The following is a 22681-nucleotide window of genomic DNA, read 5'->3' as shown; positions in this document are numbered from 1 at the left end:
TTATTTTCTTGGGCTCCTAAATCACTGCAGATGGTGACTGCAGCCATGAAATTAAAAGACGCTTACTCTTTGGAAGAAAAGTTATGACCAACCTAGACAGCATATTAAAAAGCAAAACCAATACAATATTGTAAAGTAATTAGCCTCCAATTAAAATAAATAAATTTATATTTAAAAAAAGGCACATTAAGGAGAATTTAAGTTCAACAGTTAAAAAATAAATAAGTAAATAAAAAGCAGAGACATTGCTTTGCCAACAAAGGTCTGTCTAGTCAAGGCTATGGTTTTCCCAGTAGTCATGTATGGATGTGAGAGTTGGACTATAAAGAAAGCTGAGCGCCCAAGAATTGATGCTTTTGAACTGTTGGTGTTGGAGAAGACAAGAGTCTCAAGAAGACAGGTCTCTCAAGAGAGAGTCCCTTGGACAGCAGGGAGATCCAACCAGTCCATCCTAAAGGAAATCAGTCCTGAATATTCATTGGAAGGACTGATGCTGAAGCTGAAACTCCAATACTTTGGCCACCTGATATGAAGAGCTGACTCACCGGAAAAGACCCTGATGCTGGGAAAGATTGAAGGTGAGAGGAGAAGGGGACGACAGAGGATGACATGGTTGGATGGCATCACTGACTCAATGGACATGAGTTTGGGTAAAGTCCAGAAGCTGGTGATGGACAGGGAGGCCTGGTGTGCTGCATCAATATTGGATCATGAGTTGTAACAAATGTACCATAGTAATGCAAGGTGTGTACTTTCTGCTTATGTTTTCTATAAAGTATAATTCCTCAAAAAATAGTCTATTAATTTTTTAAAAAAGAGTAGATGAGCTCCTTGATATGTTGACTTCCTACCAGGCACTGTGCTGAGTGTTGAACAAGGTAGTAGACAGGACATATGTCATTGTTGCCCTTTTAGATGGCTGAGAGGAGGAGTCATACAGGAATATAACAAGACAGTCAAGGAATACCAACCTGGTTAAAACAATACTTGATTAAACCAGTGTTTGGTTCTGTTCAATTAAATTAATGTTTAGGTGAGGTTTGCGTGTAAAGTAGGAATTTAGCAAAATTACGATAGAGAGGAAGAATATATACAGAGGAGACAGAATGTGTAAAGGTTCTGAGGTGGAGGCCAGGATGTAGAAGAAACAATGTAGTTGGAACACAGGAAAGCGAGGGGAGGAGCAGTGGTGGTGCTTGTCGGGCAGGAGTGCAGTGGCCATGTAGGACCTTAGACTTGAGACTTACTCTTTGGACCATGAAAACTCATTGAAGGCTTTTTTACCGTAAAAACTTAAAATTATTTTGAAACTATCATACGCACAATATATTTGTACAGTAAATAAAACAGACATCAGTGGAGTATTACTAGTATCAGAGTCCTATCCTTGTCTCTCCCTGGACACATTCCCCTGTACTCCAGCACTGTGAATTTTGTATTAATGGTCTCTTTGCTTTTCTTTATTGTGTCTGTGCCCTGAGTACTAATTAGAGCCATGGAAATGGGTGGGATTCCTTGGGGAAGTTTTTTGTGGAGGGTACTCTGTAGGGAGGTCTTGAGATAGTGTGCCTCAGGTCAGGGACAGGGGGTGGAGCTGGGGACACAGGGAGAGCAGTGCAATAGCCAGAGGAGCTGTGGCAAGAACAGTTGTCAGAAGAGGGGAGGAGGAGGTACCCGTGGCACTCAGAGCTCCCAGACCCTGTGCAGGTACATGTGGCTGCCTGGTTCTCAGCAAGGTGTGAGGGATCCTAGGAAAAATAGTGTTTTAGCTTTGCACCTTCTTCTATACTGTAAAATATGGAAGAGGGTAGGGTAGGTGGCCAGCACCAGTCCCCCAAATCTACCTGAATTGTTTCCATAAAGGACTTGAAATGGGAGGGAGGTTTGAACATACTTAAACTTTTAGGTGGATGATGAAATCTGAGAGGGGGGCTGTGAAGGGAGATGGAAGTTGGGAGGGGATTGTGGCCCTGGGTCCCTTGGAGCACAGATGTGGGCGTCTGGTGGAGACCAAGGGATCCGTCAGGGCAGCAGTGCATGTGCAAATAATAGAGAATTGTGCAAAGAGAACCATATTGAAATAGGAGCTATCACCACTAGAGCAAAGAACACATTCTATAGTGTCCCCAAAGAAAGGACCTCTGGCTATAGAAACTTCGTAGGTGCTGGTAGAGAGGCCCCATGGGCATTTTATCTGGACAGGCTTGCCCAGGTCAGGGGCCTGCACCAGCCTGTGTCCTGACATGCCCTCAAGGTTGGCCACATTCTTCCAGACTGGGTCAGAAGATCCTGACTTACAAAATGCTGAATGGCAAACTTCAGTTCCAACCACTGGTAACCCATCTACAGAAGAACATAAATGCCTCCTGTCTTAACAGGAATAATTAGACACTGTAGTTGGTGCTCCTGGACCCCAGCTCTTGGGACTGGGGCTCAGAAAGGTGCAAGTTCCAGTGTAAGGGAAAAATAAGAACCATTCAGTGGGCTGTCATTCTGGACCATGACTTTGCCGGAAGGCATCACTTTCTGATGTCTTGAGAAGGTGGCTTCCTGTGGATGCACAGTCTGCACGGTGCTCAGCAAACTGTTCCGTTGTTTGTTGCCGGGCTTTCTAGGTTGTGTTGACAATCTTCTTGAAAATATAGCTCTACCTCCCCGACAACGTGCACTCTCAGCATGGAGGGAATGGTCAGGAAATGTCCCCCCTGAACATGAAAACAGTCTGTGAAGAAAGATATGGTGCCTGCTGGGCTTCCTTGGCTGATGAGAAGAGTCTCTTAGGTCTTCAGGTCTCAGGGTCACCCGTTCAGGTCCACTGCAGGACACAGTAGCTGTACAGAGTGCATAGTGTGACCTGACCAGAATAGAGGGTGATGGCATTGCTCCTGTGGCTCTGTTGAGCTCCTCAGCTGCCACTGCCACTGCACGCCAGGTAACATTGCCCTCAGGACCTCATCCACCTGCTGCCATTGCCCATGCACCCAGGCTCACTAGGCAGGGCCTCCTGCTGCAAGCGCTGGCTATAGCCAGGCCACAGGATCCATATAAGGCAATTTGCCTTGTTCCCACCAACAGTGTACCTTTGGGACTTGGTTGTGACTTCACAAAGGTTTGCTTTCGTAGTAGGTTTTTTTTTTTCCTGCCTTAGTATTTTTAAAGCTTGTCTAATGTTTCACAGTAGGGATGTGCTGTATGTAATCTACTTAACCATGTCATGTGGTCATCATCTAGAATATTAAGGGTTTTTTTTTTTTTTTTACTGTTACAGTGATCATTAAAAAAATTCTTTTTATTGTCACCAAGTATTTGACATTATACTGTTGCTATACTTCAATAATAAGCTCCTGAAATTTGGCGTTCTTTACAAAGTTATATAATATTCATTCTTTAAAACTTTGTTTACTAAACACACTTTTTCCAGTATTTTTGCTTAAATTTTCTTACCATGGAAAGCTTTAAATGTAACTAAAAAATACAGAGGATAGTATAGTATCATGAGCATTAGGGTACCCACTAATCAGGTGGAACAGATGTCTTCAAAGAAATACATTAGGCTTTTCTAAAAGTTATGTCCCCCTCTTAAGCTTTTTATATTTCTTTACCTCATATATGGAATAATAAATCATAGTGTTTTGATTGTTAATTAAATGCTCTATTGTATCTGCCATTCTGTATTTGCCCTTCTTTTTTTTGAGATGTGTGCATGCTCATCTTTCTCAATTTGTATCTTGTTAAAGCTAATGCAAATGGCATTGATGTCAAGCCCCCAGGGGTCTGACAGACTAGATGCTGCCAGAGAGACAGCTAACATGCTATCATGTTAAATAGAAAGTCCGTTTATTCTTTTTCCTCCTTTCTCGTTAATTCTCATGCAGGTCATGGGAGTCTCTCAGTTCATTCCTGTGACCTTTCATTCAGTTCTTAGTGAGTTTATTTCAGTTGATGTGGTATGAAGTGCTATAGGCTGGCTGATCTTGTGGTTTATTGAGAGGTCATTAAAAAAAAAAAAACCCTGAAAATCAGTCATTTTGGAAGAACTGAATATGTCTCCTTTTAGTTGTTGTCTGGTTTAAAAGACTGCACAGGTGTCTTCCTGAGGTGGACACAGCTTGTCATTAGGTCTGTGGATAGCTTCTCAGTATTCAGTGACAGAAGGGGGCGGCCAGTGCAGTTTATCAGTGACTTCCGAATAAAGGCCTTGAGACTTTTCTTTGAGGTTGTGCTTTTTAGAATTCACAGATGGACAGAAACTGCTTTGTCTTGATTTACCATAAACTGTAGGTGGCTAGATGAGATTTTGCTGTTTAATGCCTATGATTCAAACCTGATTAAGTGAACCCAGGAATTTAATAGATTTGAGTAAAATTTGTGATAAACTTGTCACTGCTCTGTAAGACTGAGGTAACACATGAATTTGAATCATGCTGTATCCTTTGAGGTCCATGCACATACTATTTAAACTTAGGGACAGAAGAAATTTGGATAGCCAGGAATTCTGTATAAGCACCAGGCTACCTCCCGACCATGGAATATTGTTACAGCAGTTAAGCACTCAAAGCAGTGTCGTCACTGATGAACTGCTCTTGTTCTCAGAAAGATCTTTATGTTGACCTGAAATGTGCTTCCCCAGGTTGTTTTTCATTGCTTATAATTCTTTCAGGTACCTATTTCTTTATTCATGATCTTACTTTTCTTGGCCCCATACTTAATCTTCCACTGTGGGGGCTTCTCTCCTGAACGGTGACCTCTGACTTTAACTGTGTGGTCTTGCCAGCTGATGCTCTAGGCTGGCATCAGCTGCCCCAGCTCTGAGCTCTTGGGAGTTGGTACTGAGTGGAAACTAAGTTCAGTCTTCTAAAAGCCCGGGATGATTTCTGTCTCCCCCTTCCCAAAAAGCCCCATGACTCCCTTGGCTGAGCCCTCACGCCTGGTCTTCAATCCAGCCAGAACTACCAGGCTTCATAGGCCATACCAGTGTCTTATTGGTTCCCACTGTCCCTTTCCCGAACTTGCCTTCAGAACTCACTCATTTGGGAGTGGTGTTAGTTGCTCAGTCATGTCTGACTCTTTGTGACCCCATGGACTGTAGCCCATCAGACTCCTCTTGTCCATGGGATTCTCCAGGTAAAACTCCTGGAATTTAATAGATTTGAGTAAAATTTGGGATAAACGTGTCACTGCTCTGTAAGACTCGGGTAACAAGTGAATTTGAATCATGATGTATCCTTTGAGGTCCATGCACATGTTGTTTAAACTCAGGGACAGAAGAAATTTGTTATCATTTCCTTCTCCAGGGGATCTTCCCAAACCACAGGGATTGAACCCAGGTCTCTTGCATTGCAGGTGGATTTTTACTGTCTGAGCCACCAGGGAAGCCCAAGGATGAAAACAAATTATGTAAAATTCTCCTTCGTATAACTTTGTGCCTTAACTTCTGTAGAATATTAGTATTGAATAAATGTGTCAAAATGGTTACCATAGTTTGAAAATTTCACATTGTTTTTTACAGGCACTGAAAGCTAGTTGGTGGTAGGGAATATACTGATTTATTTCATCTTTAATTTTTCAAAGCTATGTTTTTTGTGTATCACTTGAAAATCATGTATCAGCACCCATCTCAAATATTTTTAGAATATTACTTTGTTACTGTTGTTTATTTAATGTAACATCATCACAGTAACATGCCTAGTAATAGATGAATAAATCTTACTTTAATCTAGAGAAAAACTGGTTAGCTTCATACAGGCACAGTGAGTAATTCAAGAGAGTGGATACTGCACAACGTATCCTATGTATGAGAGTTCTAAGCTAACTCAGAACAATTGAAAGGGCTGCAATGCATGCTTTCTTTCTCTTATTCTCAAGTATTTAATATTTACATTTTTTTTTTTTTACAATATTGTATTGGTTTTGCCATACATCAACATGAATCCGCCATGGGTGTACACGTGTTCCCAATCCTGAACCCCCTTCCCACCTCCCTCCCCATACCATCCCTCTAGGTCATCCCAGTGCACCAGCCCCAAGCATCCTGTATCCTGCATCAAACCTGGACTGGCGATTCATTTCTTATATGATATTATACATGTTTCAATGCCATTCTCCCAAATCATCCCCACCTCCCTCTCCCACAGAGTCCAAAAGACTGTTCTGTACATCTGTGTCTCTTTTGCTGTCTCACATTCAGGGTTATTGTTACCATCTTTCTAAATTCCATATATATGCATTAGTATACTGTATTGATATTTATATATTTTTTAATTAAGAAAATATTTTTCATGTAGTAATTGAACACTTTTTTCTCCTTTCATCTGTCTGCATTCTGCATACTTGAACAAAAGTCTACCTCTTTTAGTAAGTATTTGTGAAAGGAGGAGAATGAGAACTGGTGATGTTAATCTCCGCTCTGTGCACTGGTGTCAATTTTGAGAAAGACGCCTTGTCACACAGAAGACAGACAATGATTCTGCTTAGCTGCATGAGGGCATTGAGAACAAGAACTGATTTACAAGAAGGCATGCAATACGCAGAGGCAGGCCCTTGCGTATCAGGCATTTCTGCAGCCATCAGAGAAATGTAGACAAATTAATTCACTTAATAGACTAGGTTATGACAGAAGAGTAACTAGTTCTGTGGGTTCTCCAAAGTTTGTTTTAGGTCAGTGATTGAAATATGACTTTAGAAAATATTCTCTCCTTGGGAATCTTTGCTTTTAAGTTATAATTGTGTATGTTTATATTGGAGGGTTTCTTTCTCTCTTTCATTTTTTTTAGGGAAGGTGTGTGCTTTCAGGAAGTTTGTAGCATATGATGGTCAAAAATAGAGTGAAACATAAGTGTTCATCTTCACTTGTAAAATGCTGCATAATTGAAGGGTCCAGTCTCTCATTCTTATTACTTGGAAGTTAAGTATGGCAGGTCAGCTATAAGGGATTGTAAACTAGACTTTTTACAGTGATTTAACTTATAGTATTAGAGCTTGAATGAATTTCCTAATACTCTCACCCAAAATCTGGCTAAAATTCACGATCACCAGTTAAGGGACTTTAACAGTTAGAGCATCATGTATCTCATACATGGAGGTTTGTTAACTTGTGGACTTAACTGTTTGATCATGAGTGTCTCCTTGTGTGTGCGAGTGCACGAAAATGTGCATGTATGTGTGGTGAATGTATGTGTTCATGTGTGTGTGAGGTGAACATTTGCCTGTATGTGAGCATGTGGACATGTGTGTAGATGGGCCAACAGGCCCATATGCGCATGTACCAATGTCACAATTCCCAGCGGTTTGTCCTGCAGCTGTCTCTGTTCAGCAAAAGGTGGAAGCTGGGCCACCGTTTCTGTCCGTGCGAGCTGGGATCAGAGAATTGTGGCATTTCCAACTTGAGCTCCAGGAACTAGGAGATGGGATCTTCCAACAGATCATGACTTCTGAGGCTCCTGACTCTCTAGGGTAGTAAGAAGTGAGCAATGGCCCAGGCCTCAGTGCTCCCAGTGTTCTTTCAGTGAACGAGAGGGTGCATTTGGGGCATGTTATTATTTGGGGGGGCGGGTGGCTATCACATGTACATTACCAGATGGTCAGTACTGAAATCAGATTGATTATATTGTTTGCAGCCAAAGATGGACAAACTCTATACAGTCAAAAACAAGACCTGGAGCTGACTGTGGCTCAGATCATCAGCTCTTTTTTTTTGCAAAATTCAGCCTTAGATTGAAGAAAGTAGGGAAAAACCACTAGGCCATTCAGGTATGACCTAAAACAGATCCCTTATGATTATACAGTGTAAATGACAAATAGATTCAAAGGATTAGATCTGATAGACAGTGTGCCTGAAAAACTATGGATGGAGGTTAACATTGTACAGGAGGAGTGACCAAAACCGTCCCAAAGAAAAAGGAAGGCAAAGTGAGAAAGGGAAAGATATACCCAACTGAATGCAGAGTTCCAGAGAATAGCAAGGAGAGATAAGAAAGCCTTCTTCAGTGAACAATACAAAGAAATAGAGGGAAACAATAGAATGGGAAAAGACTAGAGATTTCTACAAGAAAATTAGAGATACCAAGGGAAAATTTCATGCAAAGATAGGCACAATAAAGGGCAGAAACTACAAGGACCTAACCGAAGGAGATGAGATGAAAAAGAGATGGAAAGAATACATAGAACTGTATTTAAAAGGTCCTAATGACCCAGATAGCAGTGATGGTGTGGTCACTACTCTAGAGCCAGACATCCTGGAGTGTGAAGTCAAGTGGGCTTAGGAAGCATTGCTACAAACAAAGCTAGTAGAGGTGATGGATTTCCAGTTGACCTATTTCAAATCCTAAAAGATGATGCTGGTAAACTGCTGCACTCAATATGGCAGCAAATTTGGAAAACTCAGCAGTGGCCACAGTACTAGAAAAGGTCAGTTTTCATTCCAATCCCAAAGAATGGCAATGCCAAAGAATGCTCAAACTACTGTACAATTGTGCTCATTTCACATGCTAGCAAGGTAATGCTCAGAATCCTTTAAGCTAGGCTTCAGCAGTATGTGAACTGAGAACTTCCATACGTGTAAGGGGGATTTAGAAAAGGCAGAAGAACCAGGGATCAAATTGCTAACATCCATTGTATCATAGAAAAAGCTAGAGGATTCTAGAAAAACATCTACTTCTGCTTCATTGATTATGCCAAAACCTTTGCCTGTGTGGATCACAACAAAATGTGGAAAACTCTTAGAGAGATGGGAATACCAGACCACCTTACCTGTCTCCTGGGAAACCTGAATGCACGTAAAGAAGCAACAGTTAGAACTTTACCTGGAACAATGGATTGGTTCAAAATTGGGAAAGGAGTACATGGAGGCATTTATTGTCACCCTGCTTATTTGACTTGTATACAGAGTACATCATGTGAAATGCCAGGCTGGATGAATCACAAGGTGCAATCAGGATCATTGGGAGAAATATCAACAATCTCAGATATGCAGGTGATACCACTTTAATGGCAGAAAGCGAAGAGGAACTCAAGAACCTCTTGATGAAGATGAAAGAAGAGAGGGAAAAAGCTAGCTTAAAACTCAGCATTCAAAAAACTAAGATCATGGCATCTGGTCCCATCACGTCATGGCAAATAGATGGGGAAAAAATGGAAACAGTGACAGATTTTATTTTCTTGGGCTCCAAAATCACTGCGGATGGTGACTGCAGCCGTGAAATTAAAAGACACTTGCTCCTCGGAAGGAAAACTATGACAAACCTAGACAGCTTATTAAAAAGGAGAGACATTACTTTACCAACAAAGATCCGTCTAGTCAAAGCTATGGTTTTTCCAGTAGTCATGTATGGATGTGAGAGTTGGACCATGAGGAAGGCTAGGTGCCCAAAATTGATGCTTTTGAACTGTGGTGCTGGAGAAGACTCTTAAGAGTCCCTTGGACAGCAAGGAAATCAAACCAGTAAATCCTAAAGGAAATTAACCCTGAATATTCATTGAAAGGACTCATGCTGAAGCTGAAGCTCCAATATTTTGGTCACCTGATGTGAAGAGCGAACTCATTGGAAAAGACCCTGATGCTGGGAAAGACTGAGGGCAGGAGGAGAAGGGGGTGGCAGAGGATGAGATGGTTGGATGGCATCACTGACTCAATGGACATGAGTTTGGGCAAACTCCAGAAGATAGTGAAGGACAGGGAAGCCTGTGTGCTGTAGTTCATGGGGTCATAAAGAGTCAGACGTGACTTAGCCACTGCATAGCAAGTTATTTTTTTTATTAATTAAATGTGTGTTTATTTTTCTTGATAAATTGTGATTTGTGGGTGGGTTATTTTTCACCTGGTGTCACTTGGATTTTGAGGTAAGAAAAGCACTCTTCCTTTGCCAAATGGCATTTGCGTTGTGGTAACTCTAGAGTTGGTCTTGTTCTGTTTGTAAATGAAACCTAATGAGATCGTGTGGCCGTGGGGGTTTCAGTAGTGTCTATCATGTGTTCTCTCAGGGTGTGTTTTCTGTGTCTAATGCAGTCTGAGTCCTGATGCCACCCTCGGGTCTTGTAGTATCCGTGCTTTCCCTCATAGGCTATCTTGTCAGGCACCCCACTAAACCCTGAGGAGTCTCCTCATTTTTATCACATCAGTAAACCATGATATTTTGAAGTGTATTTAGCACAAGGGCCACACTAATCCCCTGTCACTGCATGCTCAGGCCATTGGCCTGCCGGCCTTGCTCATGCTGGCCCCTCCTCTCCTCAGATCTGCCAGGAGACCGAATGTTGTGGACCTGAGGTTTTCTGGACCTTGGACTGCGTTGATTGCTTTATGTCATGTCTTTAAGCTGATAGGGGACCCAATCCTGCCTAACGCTGTGTTTGAGGCTAGTTCTCTACATGTTTTCCATTCTGTGCTTCAATTTTTTAAGTTAGAATGAGGATAATGAAGAACAAACACCAGGTTTATAAAGTCATCTAAGGAAGCACAAAATCCCAAGTTACTGACTCTGCACTGCCGTGTAATGCATGTGTAACTTGATCATGGTTTCCTTAACAATGAAAAAAAAACAATAACAGGAATATATATAGCAACTACCACATTTCACTTTTTATACTTAAAAGTGTGCTAGTGGCTTAAAACTTAATTTTAGTTTAAATTGAAGAATTCTGTTGCCTCACATACGGTAGGGGAAGTGCTGTGTCCTTTTATTCCTTTTGAACCTAGAGTACTACAGGGCTTCCAGCTTTGTCAGCAATGAGCAGAGAATGAGAACATCTGTTAGGTTACAGACAGAGTCAAACCAGGCATTCAAGGAAATGAACCTAAACAGAAACACAGTCAGATAGTAAGTGAAAATTCTTGAAAGTTAGAAATCTAGCTCTAGTGTATGAAATTGATCATCATAAGATTAAATATTTTTTAATATTAAGCATGAATTTCTAAAGGTTTCCGGGAAGCGGGGCCAGTGACGTGCTTGTACCTGGAGGTGTAAGTCAGATGGCAATGTGTGTTAGCTGTGCTGTGTCTTGGGGAATGTCCTGCTCACAGTTGTTTATTGTTTTCTTTCCGTATTGATGAAACAGCCAGACCAAATCCGTTTGGAATGCCTGGGATAGTGCCACCGTATGTCCCCCCCCAGATGCTCAACATTCCACAGACCTCTCTGCAAGCAAAGCCTGTGGTAAGGCCTTTCCTGTCCATCCGCAGCTGGTCTGCTCAGCCTTGGCGTGGGGGACAGCTGCCTTGAAAGCTACATATGAATCAAATCTTAATGAATGCTAAGATAATTTCTTAATACTCATAATATGTGAAGCAGGTGCCAGAGTTTGTTGAATTAAAATTTAGCCAAGACCGGGTTATGTTAATGTGTTCTGGGCCATGCAGTATGTGTGCACACGTGATTTGTATGCTCTGTTTAAGGCCCCCCAGGTGCCCAGCCCAGGTGCTCCGGGCCAGGGTCCACACCCGTACAACCTCGCTGAGCCGGCTCTCACCTTGGAAACCAGCGGAAAGAATCTGACTGAGCAGAACTACAGTAACATTCCTCATGAAGGAAAACATACCCCACTGTATGAACGGTCCTCCCCAATCAACCCAGCTCCAAGCGGCAGTCCCAATCACGTGGACTCAGCATACTTTCCTGGTTCTTCTACGTCATCATCTTCAGACAATGATGAAGGCAGTGGAGGAGCTGCAAAGTGAGTGGTGTATGGAGTAGCTGGTGCTTCCTGAAAGTGTAGCAGCTGCCTTAGGCTACTTAAGTAGCTTGTAGTCCCCAGAGAAGCTGCCTTCTGGCTGGTTGGCTGGCCGGCCCATGGCACTGATGGTTGTGTTCAAAGATGCTGTTTGTTGTAGGTAGGTGACAGTTACTCTTTGCTTGACTGGGATTCCTCAGACCAAGAGAAAAGATTAGACATTTCCTATGGCCTTCCAAGGTTGAAAGTGTGTACTATGCCAGCCCAAATTCTTGGGTTCCCCTCTTTTTTGGGTGTAATTTTAGGGAAATTAGTTTGTGTGACCACCAAATATGGTAAAGTTATCTGATCAAGTTCTACCTGACTCTCTTTGGGCTGTGATTTCCCTACTCCCACCCTCAGAAAGCATTTTAAATTAGACTTCTATGGTTTTCAGTCTCTTGGCTGCTGGGTTGAAGGGGAATCAGAATTTCCTTTTGTTCTGAATTCAATAACTTGAATCCCAACTCCCCAGATCATAGGACTATTCTTGACATAACACTGTTCACCTAACCAAAATCGTAGAAAGCTGCCAGACCCAGGCTGAAATTCTCCCTGTAGAGAGGAATATTTTAAGTAATGTGTGTCCCTGAATAAATGAATTTTCAAATATTTGTTAGAATCTGATGGAGAAAGTCTTGAAATCCATAGTCCTCCTCCTCCCCTTACATAACCTTATGTTTCTAAGAAACCTGGTTCAAAAAGAGAAAGAAGAAAGGAAAGGAACAGTCTTTCTCTCTGCATCTGCATCTCTTTTCCTCGGTTTGAACTCTGATTCATAGTAGATGCCCAAGGCTAGTTATTGCTGTGTGAGTTTCTGCTGAAAAAAATTGAGACACAATTTCCAGTCTTCCTGCAAGTTCTTATGGGTGTGCCACCTGAAGCCAGAGATTTTTCCTCTTTTGCACTCTTTCTCTCCATCTGTAAAATGGGCACTAAGTCTGCTGACCTCCCCAGCAGGGAGGTCACTAAGTCACCACTTAGTCACCACTAAGTCCCCAAATGGGCAGTTCCTGAGGAGTTTGCTGCCATCCAGGGATGTATGCTCTTGTGAAACAGAGAAGCATAAAGTGCCCAAATGTTTACTTGCTGTATGTGCAGTCCTAAAATTCTAAAAATAAAGCAAAACGTTGTAATTTATTATTCAGACTTTTAAATTAACCTTCTAGGAAGGTAACATTGAAGACCTACTGAATAAGAATTGCTATGTTGGGGCTTAGAAATCTGCATGTGTAAATGAGACCACGTGACTCTTTAGCGCAGAACGTTTGAGAACAGCTGATATATGCCTCAGGAGCCCTTTCACTCTCTAAGGAACTATAAGTTTTCTTTTAAAAATTGACTCACGTCATCAAGACCAAAGTATCTATAGTATACAACGGTAAAGAATCTGCCTGCGTGCAGGAGATGCAGGTTTGATCCCTGGGTTGGGAAAATCCCCTGGAGAAGAAATGGCAACCCACTTCCAGGTTCTTCCCTGTAAAGTCCCATGGACAGAGTAGCGTGATAGGCTGCAGTCCATGGGATTGCAGAAGAGTCAGACACAACTGAGTGACTAAGCAACAAGAGCAAATTCTTTCTAGACTCTGAAAAACAGGTAGAAATAAAACACAGAGCCACTCTTTGTGGCTCAGAGTCCTGTGCAGATGACAAGCATGGTGAGCAAGGAAAGGCCCTGGTCTGGGGAGGTCCAGTGTTGATCCTGTTCCTATGGTTGGGGTTGCAGAGGTAATGTGAGTTACCTACTTAATTTGGCAAACTGCCCTGTTAGGAAATGAATTGAACTTGAGTGAATAAGATTGAGAGTGACTCCCTTTTTTTTGTGCATACTCAACTCTGGCCTGTTCCTAAAGGTTCTGATCAGTTGCCTTTCCTGGAGCTTTTTCTCAGTCTTAGTTGTCTCTCTTACCTCTAAGCTCTGTAGCACTTAACTGTCTGTTTCCCCAACTGAGGGCATTCTTATTGCGTTTTTCTGGAAGTGCCTCTGTAAGATCTCCATATGTGGGAGTAGCGTGGGCGTCTCACCCTCTCATGGTGTGAATTGCGGTAGAAAAGGCAGAGCACGTCCACAATCTGGAATTGAAAGATTGCTGAGATTGGATCAAGTTATGTGCTTTAGGAATGTTTTCATTTCTTTGAATCTGTTTTTCCATTTATTATAACAAATAAGAAGTAGACGTAGCTGAGACAGTGAAGAATCTGCCTGCAGTGTGGAAGACTCAGGTTCAGTCCCTGCGTTGGGAAGATCCCCTGGAGAAGGGAATGGCAACCCACTCCAGTATTCTTGTCTGGAGAATTCCATGGACAGAGGAGCCTAGCGGGCTACAGTCCATGGGGTCACAAAGAATCAGACATGCCTGAGTGAACAACACACAATAGGTAGACATGTTAAAACTGAGAGGAAGGACAGAAGGAAAAGGGGATAGGAACTTGTACCAGAGGTTCAGGGTCATAAGCCAGGCAGAGTAGGACCTGGGATCAACCCTGATTATGGGCACCCCTTTCTTGCTAAGAAGGACAGTGTTCATTATTTCAGGGTGAGGATTCTGGTTGAATAAGTTGTGTGTGCACTTTTAAGGCCATGCAGAGGACAGAGGATTCCTTTCCTAGTTTAGAAGCTAAGTAGGGGCAGTAAGTCAGTTAAGATTTGGTTTACCTTTTCTTTGGACTTAGGGTGGATTTCCTGGGTCTACATGGTGCTCTTAGGATGGTCTTGAGGGAAAGAAATCATCAGTTCATTTAGCCAAGCAACACTTGAGCACTTGCTGTCTATCAGTGAGCATGGTGGTAGGCAGCACCCAAGTGATGAGCATGTGAAGCAAGCACCAGATGAGTGGGCCTGGATGAGCGTGCTTCCAGTGAGGCAGGATTTGAGCCATGACAGTGGGGAGAAAGCTGGACGAGAATGCAGGGTGGAGGAAGGGGAAGCCAGTGTGGTTGCGATGTCAAGTGAGATGAAGGCTGGTTGGTGTGGAGTCTTGAGTTCTAAGTGTGACAAAGCATCCAGTATTTGCTTGGAATGATCCTGGGGCTGTAAAGATCCCAGAGTTTCAGACACGTGTCTGGGTCAGCAGGCCATTTGGCTGGGAGATTACTGTACAGTTTAAGTGAAGTGCCACTGTTTGTACCAGCTTCTGCAGATTGACTGTAGAAGCATTTGTAACTGCCCTTCCGTAAGACACTGAGTTGTACAGCAGAGAGGAGGGAGGCCTGAACTGCCCCTGGCTGGGTGTGCCCTTTCCTGTTTGATTCCCTCAGGCATTTCCACCATATTCCCCATGGTACTGGGAAATAATCTTGAACGTGGAAGATTACACAATAAGTGACCTCATTTCCCCAATGGAAAAGCAATGGCTTTTTTTTTTTAAAGATGGTGTGGACAGGTAATGGGGACTGTTATATAAGAGTATGCCTCCCCAAAATACCCCACCCTAGAATTAGCCCCCAAAGAAGCCTTTCCTCCCCCCCCCCCCCCCCCGCCAAAACACCCAGCTTCCTACAAATTAAAAAGAATATAAACATGGGATTCACAGAGGAAACAGATAGTCAGTAACATAAAAGTATGTTGTTTACTTTGATTTAAAGAAAAGAAAAAGGAAGGTAACTTAAAACCTAACGAGGTACCTTTTTTTAACCTATGAAATTGGCAAATATTTTTTTTTTCCTTTAATATTTATCTTTGTGTACTTATTTGTTTTCCTGTGCCAAGTCTTAGTTGTAACAGGCAGGATCTTTGATCTTTAGCTGCAGCATGCAGACTCGTTGTGGTACGCGATCCCCTGACCAGGGATCGAACCAGGGCCCCCTGCACTGGGAGCATGGAGTCTTAGCTACTGGACCAGCAGGAAAGTCCCACACTGGTTTTTGAAGATAAAGCTCAGAGGGGGACATTGGTGGAGTTGGTGTGGCATGAGATTTGGGCTTTCCTGGCATGTCCTTGGTCTTTGTGTAACCTATAAAAGGTTGCTGTCAGTGCCCGAGGGACTGCTGACCATTGCAGAGACCCAGAGCTGTCAGGACCCAGTCCCCCAGCCTCCTGTGGTTCGTCTTGCCAGGTACCAGTTGCCACTTGTGGTAGTGTGGCCTGAAGCTCCATGGGCCCAGTGCTCCCAGTGTGACTAGGAGGTCTTTGGGTTGTACATGGTTTAAATTAGTTGATGAGTGACCAGAGTAAGTTTTAGCTATCACTATTATTTAAAAAATAACCATGGAGGCAATAAAATACCAAAACATTTACTTCATTCTTAATGTAAATACCTAAAGAATTTCATTTAGCACCCTTCATCTAGTGTCCCAGGAAACATGCTTCTTCTAATGCATCTTTTTTCCTTTGAGTGGTATTGGTGTTCTACATTTCTAATATCTGCTGAGAAAAACTATTCTGAATTACTTTTGTGCTTGGTTGAAAATACTTATTATCTTTGCCATCAAAGGTGGAGGGTCTGTCTAAGTTCTAGCCACTCACTGACCCACGCAGGCCTTTTATGCGGAGCTGGGATTGAAGTCCTGTCAGGCTTCCTTTCCAGGGAAACTGTTTGCAAAGACAGTTACATTTTACCCTGGCCCTAGGGTACCCAGTCCCAGATAGGCTAAATAAGCTTCAGTTTCCCTTTCAGATTGTTACACTGTTGTGTCAGACAAATGGCTACTTTACATTTATATTTTGAGGGTTTTTTTTTTTAGTACCAGGTTACACTTATAAAGCCTGGTGGGCTGCCGTCTATGGGGTCACACAGAGTTGGACACGACTGAAGCGACTTAGCAGCAGCAGCAGCAGCAACACATAATATCTTTTGAGAAAAGCTATTCTGAATTATATTTATGTTTGGTTAGAATTAATTATTATCTTTGCCATCCTAGGTGGAGGGTCTGTGTAAGTTCTAGCCACTTACTGACCCATGTAGGCATTTTATGTCGAGCTCATCTGACTCGGGTGTTTCTGAACATTCACTTGGGTGGGAAAAGCCATGAGAAGTCCTCTGACAAACCCATAAGAGGAGCGTCTGGGACAAGAGCTCCATCTTGACTGCTGCATAAGAATGAGACAAGTACTTCTGAAAGAATCTGAATGTGTGTGACCCTAGCTTAATTTGGGGCATAGGGAGATGTACCTAGAAAGGATATTTATGTATGTGATACTCTTGTGGCTTCCCTTATCAGGGAGCTCAAGTCTTCACCCTCTGTAATAGGAACACCTGGCAATCAGAACTCTTGGGGGGTCTGTTGAATGGAGAGCAGGCTGTCGGTCAAATCTCCCTTCCGTTCTTGGGATAGGGAGCAGATGAAAATGAAAATGTATGTGCATTTGTTGAAACTTTCACATGGTTTAACCATATCTATAACCTTATCCACATACACTAGATAGTGCTACTGAGGATTTGATCTTGCTCATGTTTTACTTCTTCCCTTTTGTTTTTCTTAAATTAATTAATTAATTTTTGGCTGTACTAGCTCTTTGTCATGTGGGTAGTTGAGGCAGGTGGGGGCTACTCTCTAGTTGCAATGTGTGGGCTTCTCGTTGCAGGGATTTTCTTGTTGCAGAGCAGGGATCTAGAGCACTCAGGCCTCAGTAGTTGCGGCTCAAGGACTCCAGAGCGCAGGCTCAGTAGTTGTGGCACATGGGCTCAGTTGCTCCACCACATGTGGGATCTTAGTTTCCAGCCCAAGGATCAAACCTGTGTCCCCTGCGTTGACAGGCAGATGCTTAACCCCTGGGAAGTCCCCCCTTTTGGTTTTATTTGCCTTTTCTTCCTTTTTTGTTGACAAATAAGTCAGCTTGTGGTCAATGCTATCTTCCTTTTCTGTTCCACAAGAGCAAACCACACCCAGGACAGCTGTGCGTGAGTGAGAAGTCACTGTGATGGGTCAGACACTTGGTATAAATATGGACACCAGTCTACTTCCATCCTAGCATCACCAACCTGCTAACTAAAAAAAAATGTGTTTGAGAGAATTCAGTGGTTAGGACAGTTGGCTGCTTTCAACCAGCTTTAGTGCAGAAAAAGTCCCACGTGTCCTGGAGTGAAGTGAGGCTTTGCATCACCTGTTGAGAATCCACAGATTCTCATCCTGGCGAGTTCTGTGTGGTGTTGGCCTTCCTCCTTGCCACCTGTCTGGGTATGAAGGTAGTTCTTTTCTGTTGATTGCCTGCTGCATCATAAATGCATTTCATGGCTTTCTGGTAATAGCATGGGGTAGTGTCTGGAATGGTGGGTCTAGGTTTGAATCCAGTCATTGTTGCTGTGGCTGTGAATGGATCCCTGAACCTGAAGTTTACCCACAGAGAGTTGTGCGTTTGGCTGAGCAGGAAAATTCAAATCCAGAACACATGCAGGCTTCCTGCCCTGCCCCGTCCACTTCCCTGTGGCCTGCCTGGGTCTGAGCAGGTTTTCTCAGGGCAAAGCTGATGAAACTTATGACACCATTAGCAGTTCCAAGTGTGATTATAAGGTGGGAGCCATTGTGCAAAATGGAACCTAACTGAATATACAAATATCCAGAAATTTCTAATCCATCTTGTTGTTCAAAGCACGGCATTTGTTGCATCAAATAACTTTTCTTAAGTTATAAAGTAATATAATTATCCTATTGAAGTATTCTGAACTGTATAAAATTAGCCACTGTCAAGAATGTTTTTCAGGCAGAATTTTAGATTTTATAGTACAGTATTAAAAGATCTTGCAAACATTTAGGTTATGATAACTTTTTAGTTGGGTAACTTTTTAGTTTAGTTTATAAAACAAAACTAAGATTTATAAATAAAAATTGTACGTGATCTTAAGTGGGACAAGCTTCCATGTTCGTCACATGGCATGATCTCCCCACTACAGTGTATCCATATAAAATTTTACTCCTTTTTTGCCATATCCATTTAGGCTACAGTTACGTGATTTAGTCATTCAGCTATTGCACACCTGTTCTGTCGTGACTGTATGGTTTTATTATCTTTGTAGAGTTCATGACTGAGTGATATAGACAGACATTAGTGCTGAATGTGATACATACCATGAAACACAGAAACGAGAATAGCGAGCACAGGGTGGTTAGAAAAGGCTGCACCCAGTCGCAGCCAACTTGTACAAAACAAGGCATCACATGTGGCAGTTGTTCAGTCACCCAGTCGTGTCCAACTCTTGGCGACCCCTGTAGCACACTAGGCCTCCTTGTCCCCCACCATCTTCTGGAGATTGCCCCAGTTCATGTCCATTGCATCAATGATGCCATCCAGCCATCTCATCCTCTGGTGCCCTCTTCTCCTTCTGCCCTCAGTCTTTCCCAGCATCAGGGACTTTTCCAATTAGTTACCTCTTCGCATCAGGGCATCACTTATAAAAGCTTAAATTTGTCATAGAGAGGGAGGGGTGTTAGTCCAGCAGGACATGGAAGATAATTGCAGTCCATGCACCTGACCGAGAACCTGTATCCAAAACAGATGATGGCTTCCTGTAAGTCCTTGAGAGCATTCTGCACATTGTCCGCTTACTGAATGCTTGAACAGGCACACACACATGGGAAGGTGCTCATCTTCATTATTATCAGAGAAGTGCAGGGTAGACTGTGCTGAGATTCACTGCATTTCCTCCCAAAAGGCCAACCGAAGAACAACAGAAAACACTAAATGCTTCTGGGGAGGGGATCTCCTGTAGGATTGGACTGTAGGCCCAGCTGTGGTGTGCCTCCACAGCACTGAGTGCACGTGGCCCTGAGACAGAACCAGCACTGCAATCATACTGTTGAGCCAAAACTCCTGGACATAAAAAGTGTACAAATGCATGATTCTGTGTATATGGTGTGTAAAAGCAGTCTTTGCTGTTAGAAGTCAGAATAACTGTTACCCTTGAGGAAGTCTGAGGAGCAGGTCAAGAAGGGGATTCTGGAATGTCAGTCCTGTGTTGCTTATGTGGTGTGTTTGTAGACATTCATTAAGCTGTTCATGTGTGCATTTTGTAGATGGGATATCCTTAAATATATAAAATTGTAGGTAATAAATGTTATATTTCTGTATAAAACATGTGTCAAGTAATATATTCTAAAATTTCACACAATAAATGTTATTGACTTTTTAAACAACTTTATTTATACCACCTTCTAAATAAATCACTTCAGAGCTACTTACCTTTCCTCCCCTTTGCTTGAAATACTCACTTTGGACATGTATATGACAAGATTATATACCTTCTAATTCCCTATTTCACAGGTCTTGGCACAGTTATCACATAACATGTCCTGACCAGTAGATACTCAATGAATAATGGATTGACTAATCAGTTTGTCCAGCTTCTTATCTGCTCACTCATGTAGTAGCTGCTCTTCTCTTGGATTTCAAATAGGATGGATCACTATGCTCTTAGAATACTTGTATTTGTTTTTATGCCTTCTCATCACTAGAGTTTCCTCTGGTTTTGCAAAGTTGTAGCCTGAGATTGTACACATGAGTAGCGAACTTGGGCAGAGCAATGGTTTCTCTGAGTCTTCACTGAAGACTAGGAGCCTGGATGCTGGATAACCTTGTTTGATGTGGAGGTATTGGGGTGACTCACATCAAGGAATGAGACTCCAAAATATCACAACATTGGACATGATTCTTGGTTTAAGATGGGTCAGTCTCACTCTCCTCTTTTTGCAATGGCTTTTTTTTTTTTAAAAAACTAAAATGAAGTTGATTGGAAGATGGAATTACCAGGTTTTAAAATTTCTGTCACATGAGTCAGATAAGGCAAGCCAAATAAAAGCTCTCTGTGTTGGCATGTCTTGTGGCCAGCACTGGTTTTAGAAGATAATTTTGGCTTGGAGCACTGCAGGGAGAGGGGCAGGCGAAGGCGGATGTGTGTAGTGGCTCAGGTGATCCCCATGATTGTCAGCAGCTCGTCCCTACTCGAGCCCCTCTAGATTCCCCACTCCCTCCAGGATACTCTTTTCACAAAGTTTGCCCGGGTACCAAAGTAAATTTGCTTTTACATTGTGGCCCCAAATATACAAATGGAAAAAGAGTTTTTGAAATAACTTGATTCATATCACATTTGCTGCATCCAGTCTATTCTGTTTCTCTGTCCCCTCCAGCAGGTGGAACCTTAGTTCCCTGACCAGGGATCAAACCCATGCCCCCTCCAGTGAAAGTGAGGAGTCTTAGTTGCTGGTCCACCAGGAAAGTCCCCGTTTTCTTTTAAAAAAAAAATAATGCTTGTTAAATCCCCTACATTGTTTTCTCAGGCTTCTAATTGGTCACAACCCACAGTTTTTAAGAATACTGATTGAAAAATACTTCATTCTGGTATTTTAAGATACATTGTAATCTTCTGCATCTTTTTCTCCCACTTTTACTTTACCAAAGAACATCATTCCTCAAGTAAGATTCAGGTAACTTCTTGTTCTCTGCACTCACAAATCCATTGCCTCTCCTTAGGCCTGCAAGGCACACACCTCTGAGTGAGTTATCGCTAGCCTTAGCTCCCATGCTCCCTACCATGAATAGGAATGCCCCCCATGAATTGTCATTGGCATATAATACTTTATATTTATTTATAAATTATGAGTAACACTTGACCCGGATAACATTTAATCTTCTACTGCCTGATCATTGTCAATTGAATGTGATGTCTTATTTCTCCAAGATGACTGAGCTCCCAAAGGCAAGCCTTGCATTTGTTTCCTGTATACCCGCAGCACTAGCACATCCTAGACCATCTTTAAGCCGAGCCATGAGGCATAGGTTAGGTGCTTGATTTCTCTTCGCCAGTGGGTAGTTACTGTTGAAGTAGGTGGAAAGTGTTCTTGTGATAGGATTTTCTCTGGACATAGGTTGTTTCACAAAGTGGGATCAGTAAAGCATAAGGTATCCTTGGTTTGTAGGCTCAGGGCAGGCCCTTCTTATCATCATGAGTACATGTGGGAAGTGGTCAACACTAATTGGTATTTTTGTTCATTTTATGTTCAGCCATATCAGTGGGAACAAGATTGGCTGGGAGAAGACAGGAAGCCATTCAGAACCTCAAGCACGGGGAGACCCAGGAGACCAAACAAAGGTAGTAAGTCTGTGCCTTTTATTCTTTCAAATTCTCATTGTCTCAGCATGTAGTGCCAGGGATTGATTTAAAGTGAAATTCTTTCTCTCTTTTTTTACTCATGTTATTTATGAGTAATACATTGGCAAGGGTGAGCGGGGAAGGGCTGGGCTACCCCCCGTTTGCTCTCTCTCCCAGAGCAGGGTGGTGACCTAATAGAGATCCTCTTCTCTCTGCTCACTACATAGCCTTTCAGAGCCCTCATTTCTTGTAGGGTTTTGTGGTGATTAGGTGAGAAAAGTTTTGTTGATGTACACATTAAAAATGAAAAAATAAAAATAAACTAAATTTTATTCCACCCCCCCTTTTTTCTATTTCTACTTGTTAATGTTCATCTCTAGATGAATATTTTAAACTTACAAAGCCACATCTGTCTCCACCTTTGGTCACCTAGGATGAGCTGGTCTCTGGCTGGAAGAGGGCTTGTTTTTATACAGGATAATGGAATGTTAGAAATATGTTTAAAACTCTGAAATATTCTCACTGTTGAATGATTATCCTGAAAATAAATAACAGAGATGTTTTCTGGATTCATACTCCAAAGCGTTTTCAGTTGTTTATGTCTACATGCTATGGAACAGAAAGCGTAGAAAACTTTCGTTGAGTTATCCATGGATTATTCTTCTTAAGGCTAATTTTGGCACTTTGTATTTTAAAGGATGAAATTAAGCACTCAATGCATACCACTAAAAGAATACATTTTGTTTCAGAACAGAAAAATCAATATTTTTTGTTGTTATTGTTGTTCATTCTCTTAAGTTGTGTCTGACTTCTTGTAACCACATGAACTGCAGCACGCCAGGCTTCCCTATCCTTTACTATCTTCTGGAGTTTGCTCAAACTCATGTCCATTGAGTTTAGTGATGCCATCCAACCATCTCATCTGCTGTCATCCCCTTCTCCTCCTGCCCTCAGTC

General features: G+C 42.3%; 1 protein-coding gene across 2 annotated transcripts in view; it reads left to right on the top strand.

The window, feature by feature from the left end:
* FAM120A (family with sequence similarity 120 member A) overlaps nucleotides 1–22681 on the top strand; it is a 115866-nt gene that overhangs the window by 52196 nt on the left and 40989 nt on the right. For both annotated transcript variants that reach the window (XM_014480148.2, XM_070375252.1), the window contains exons 6-8: nucleotides 11053–11150; nucleotides 11390–11667; nucleotides 21638–21725. In XM_014480148.2, coding sequence (XP_014335634.2) covers nucleotides 11053–11150; nucleotides 11390–11667; nucleotides 21638–21725 — 464 coding nt within the window. The remainder of the gene's footprint in view (nucleotides 1–11052; nucleotides 11151–11389; nucleotides 11668–21637; nucleotides 21726–22681) is intronic.

The sequence above is a fragment of the Bos mutus genome, chromosome 8 (assembly GCF_027580195.1).
Source record: "Bos mutus isolate GX-2022 chromosome 8, NWIPB_WYAK_1.1, whole genome shotgun sequence".
Classification (NCBI taxonomy): domain Eukaryota; kingdom Metazoa; phylum Chordata; class Mammalia; order Artiodactyla; family Bovidae; genus Bos; species Bos mutus.
Note: the sequence above shows the minus strand (reverse complement) of the source record. Positions and strands in the feature narration are given on the sequence as shown.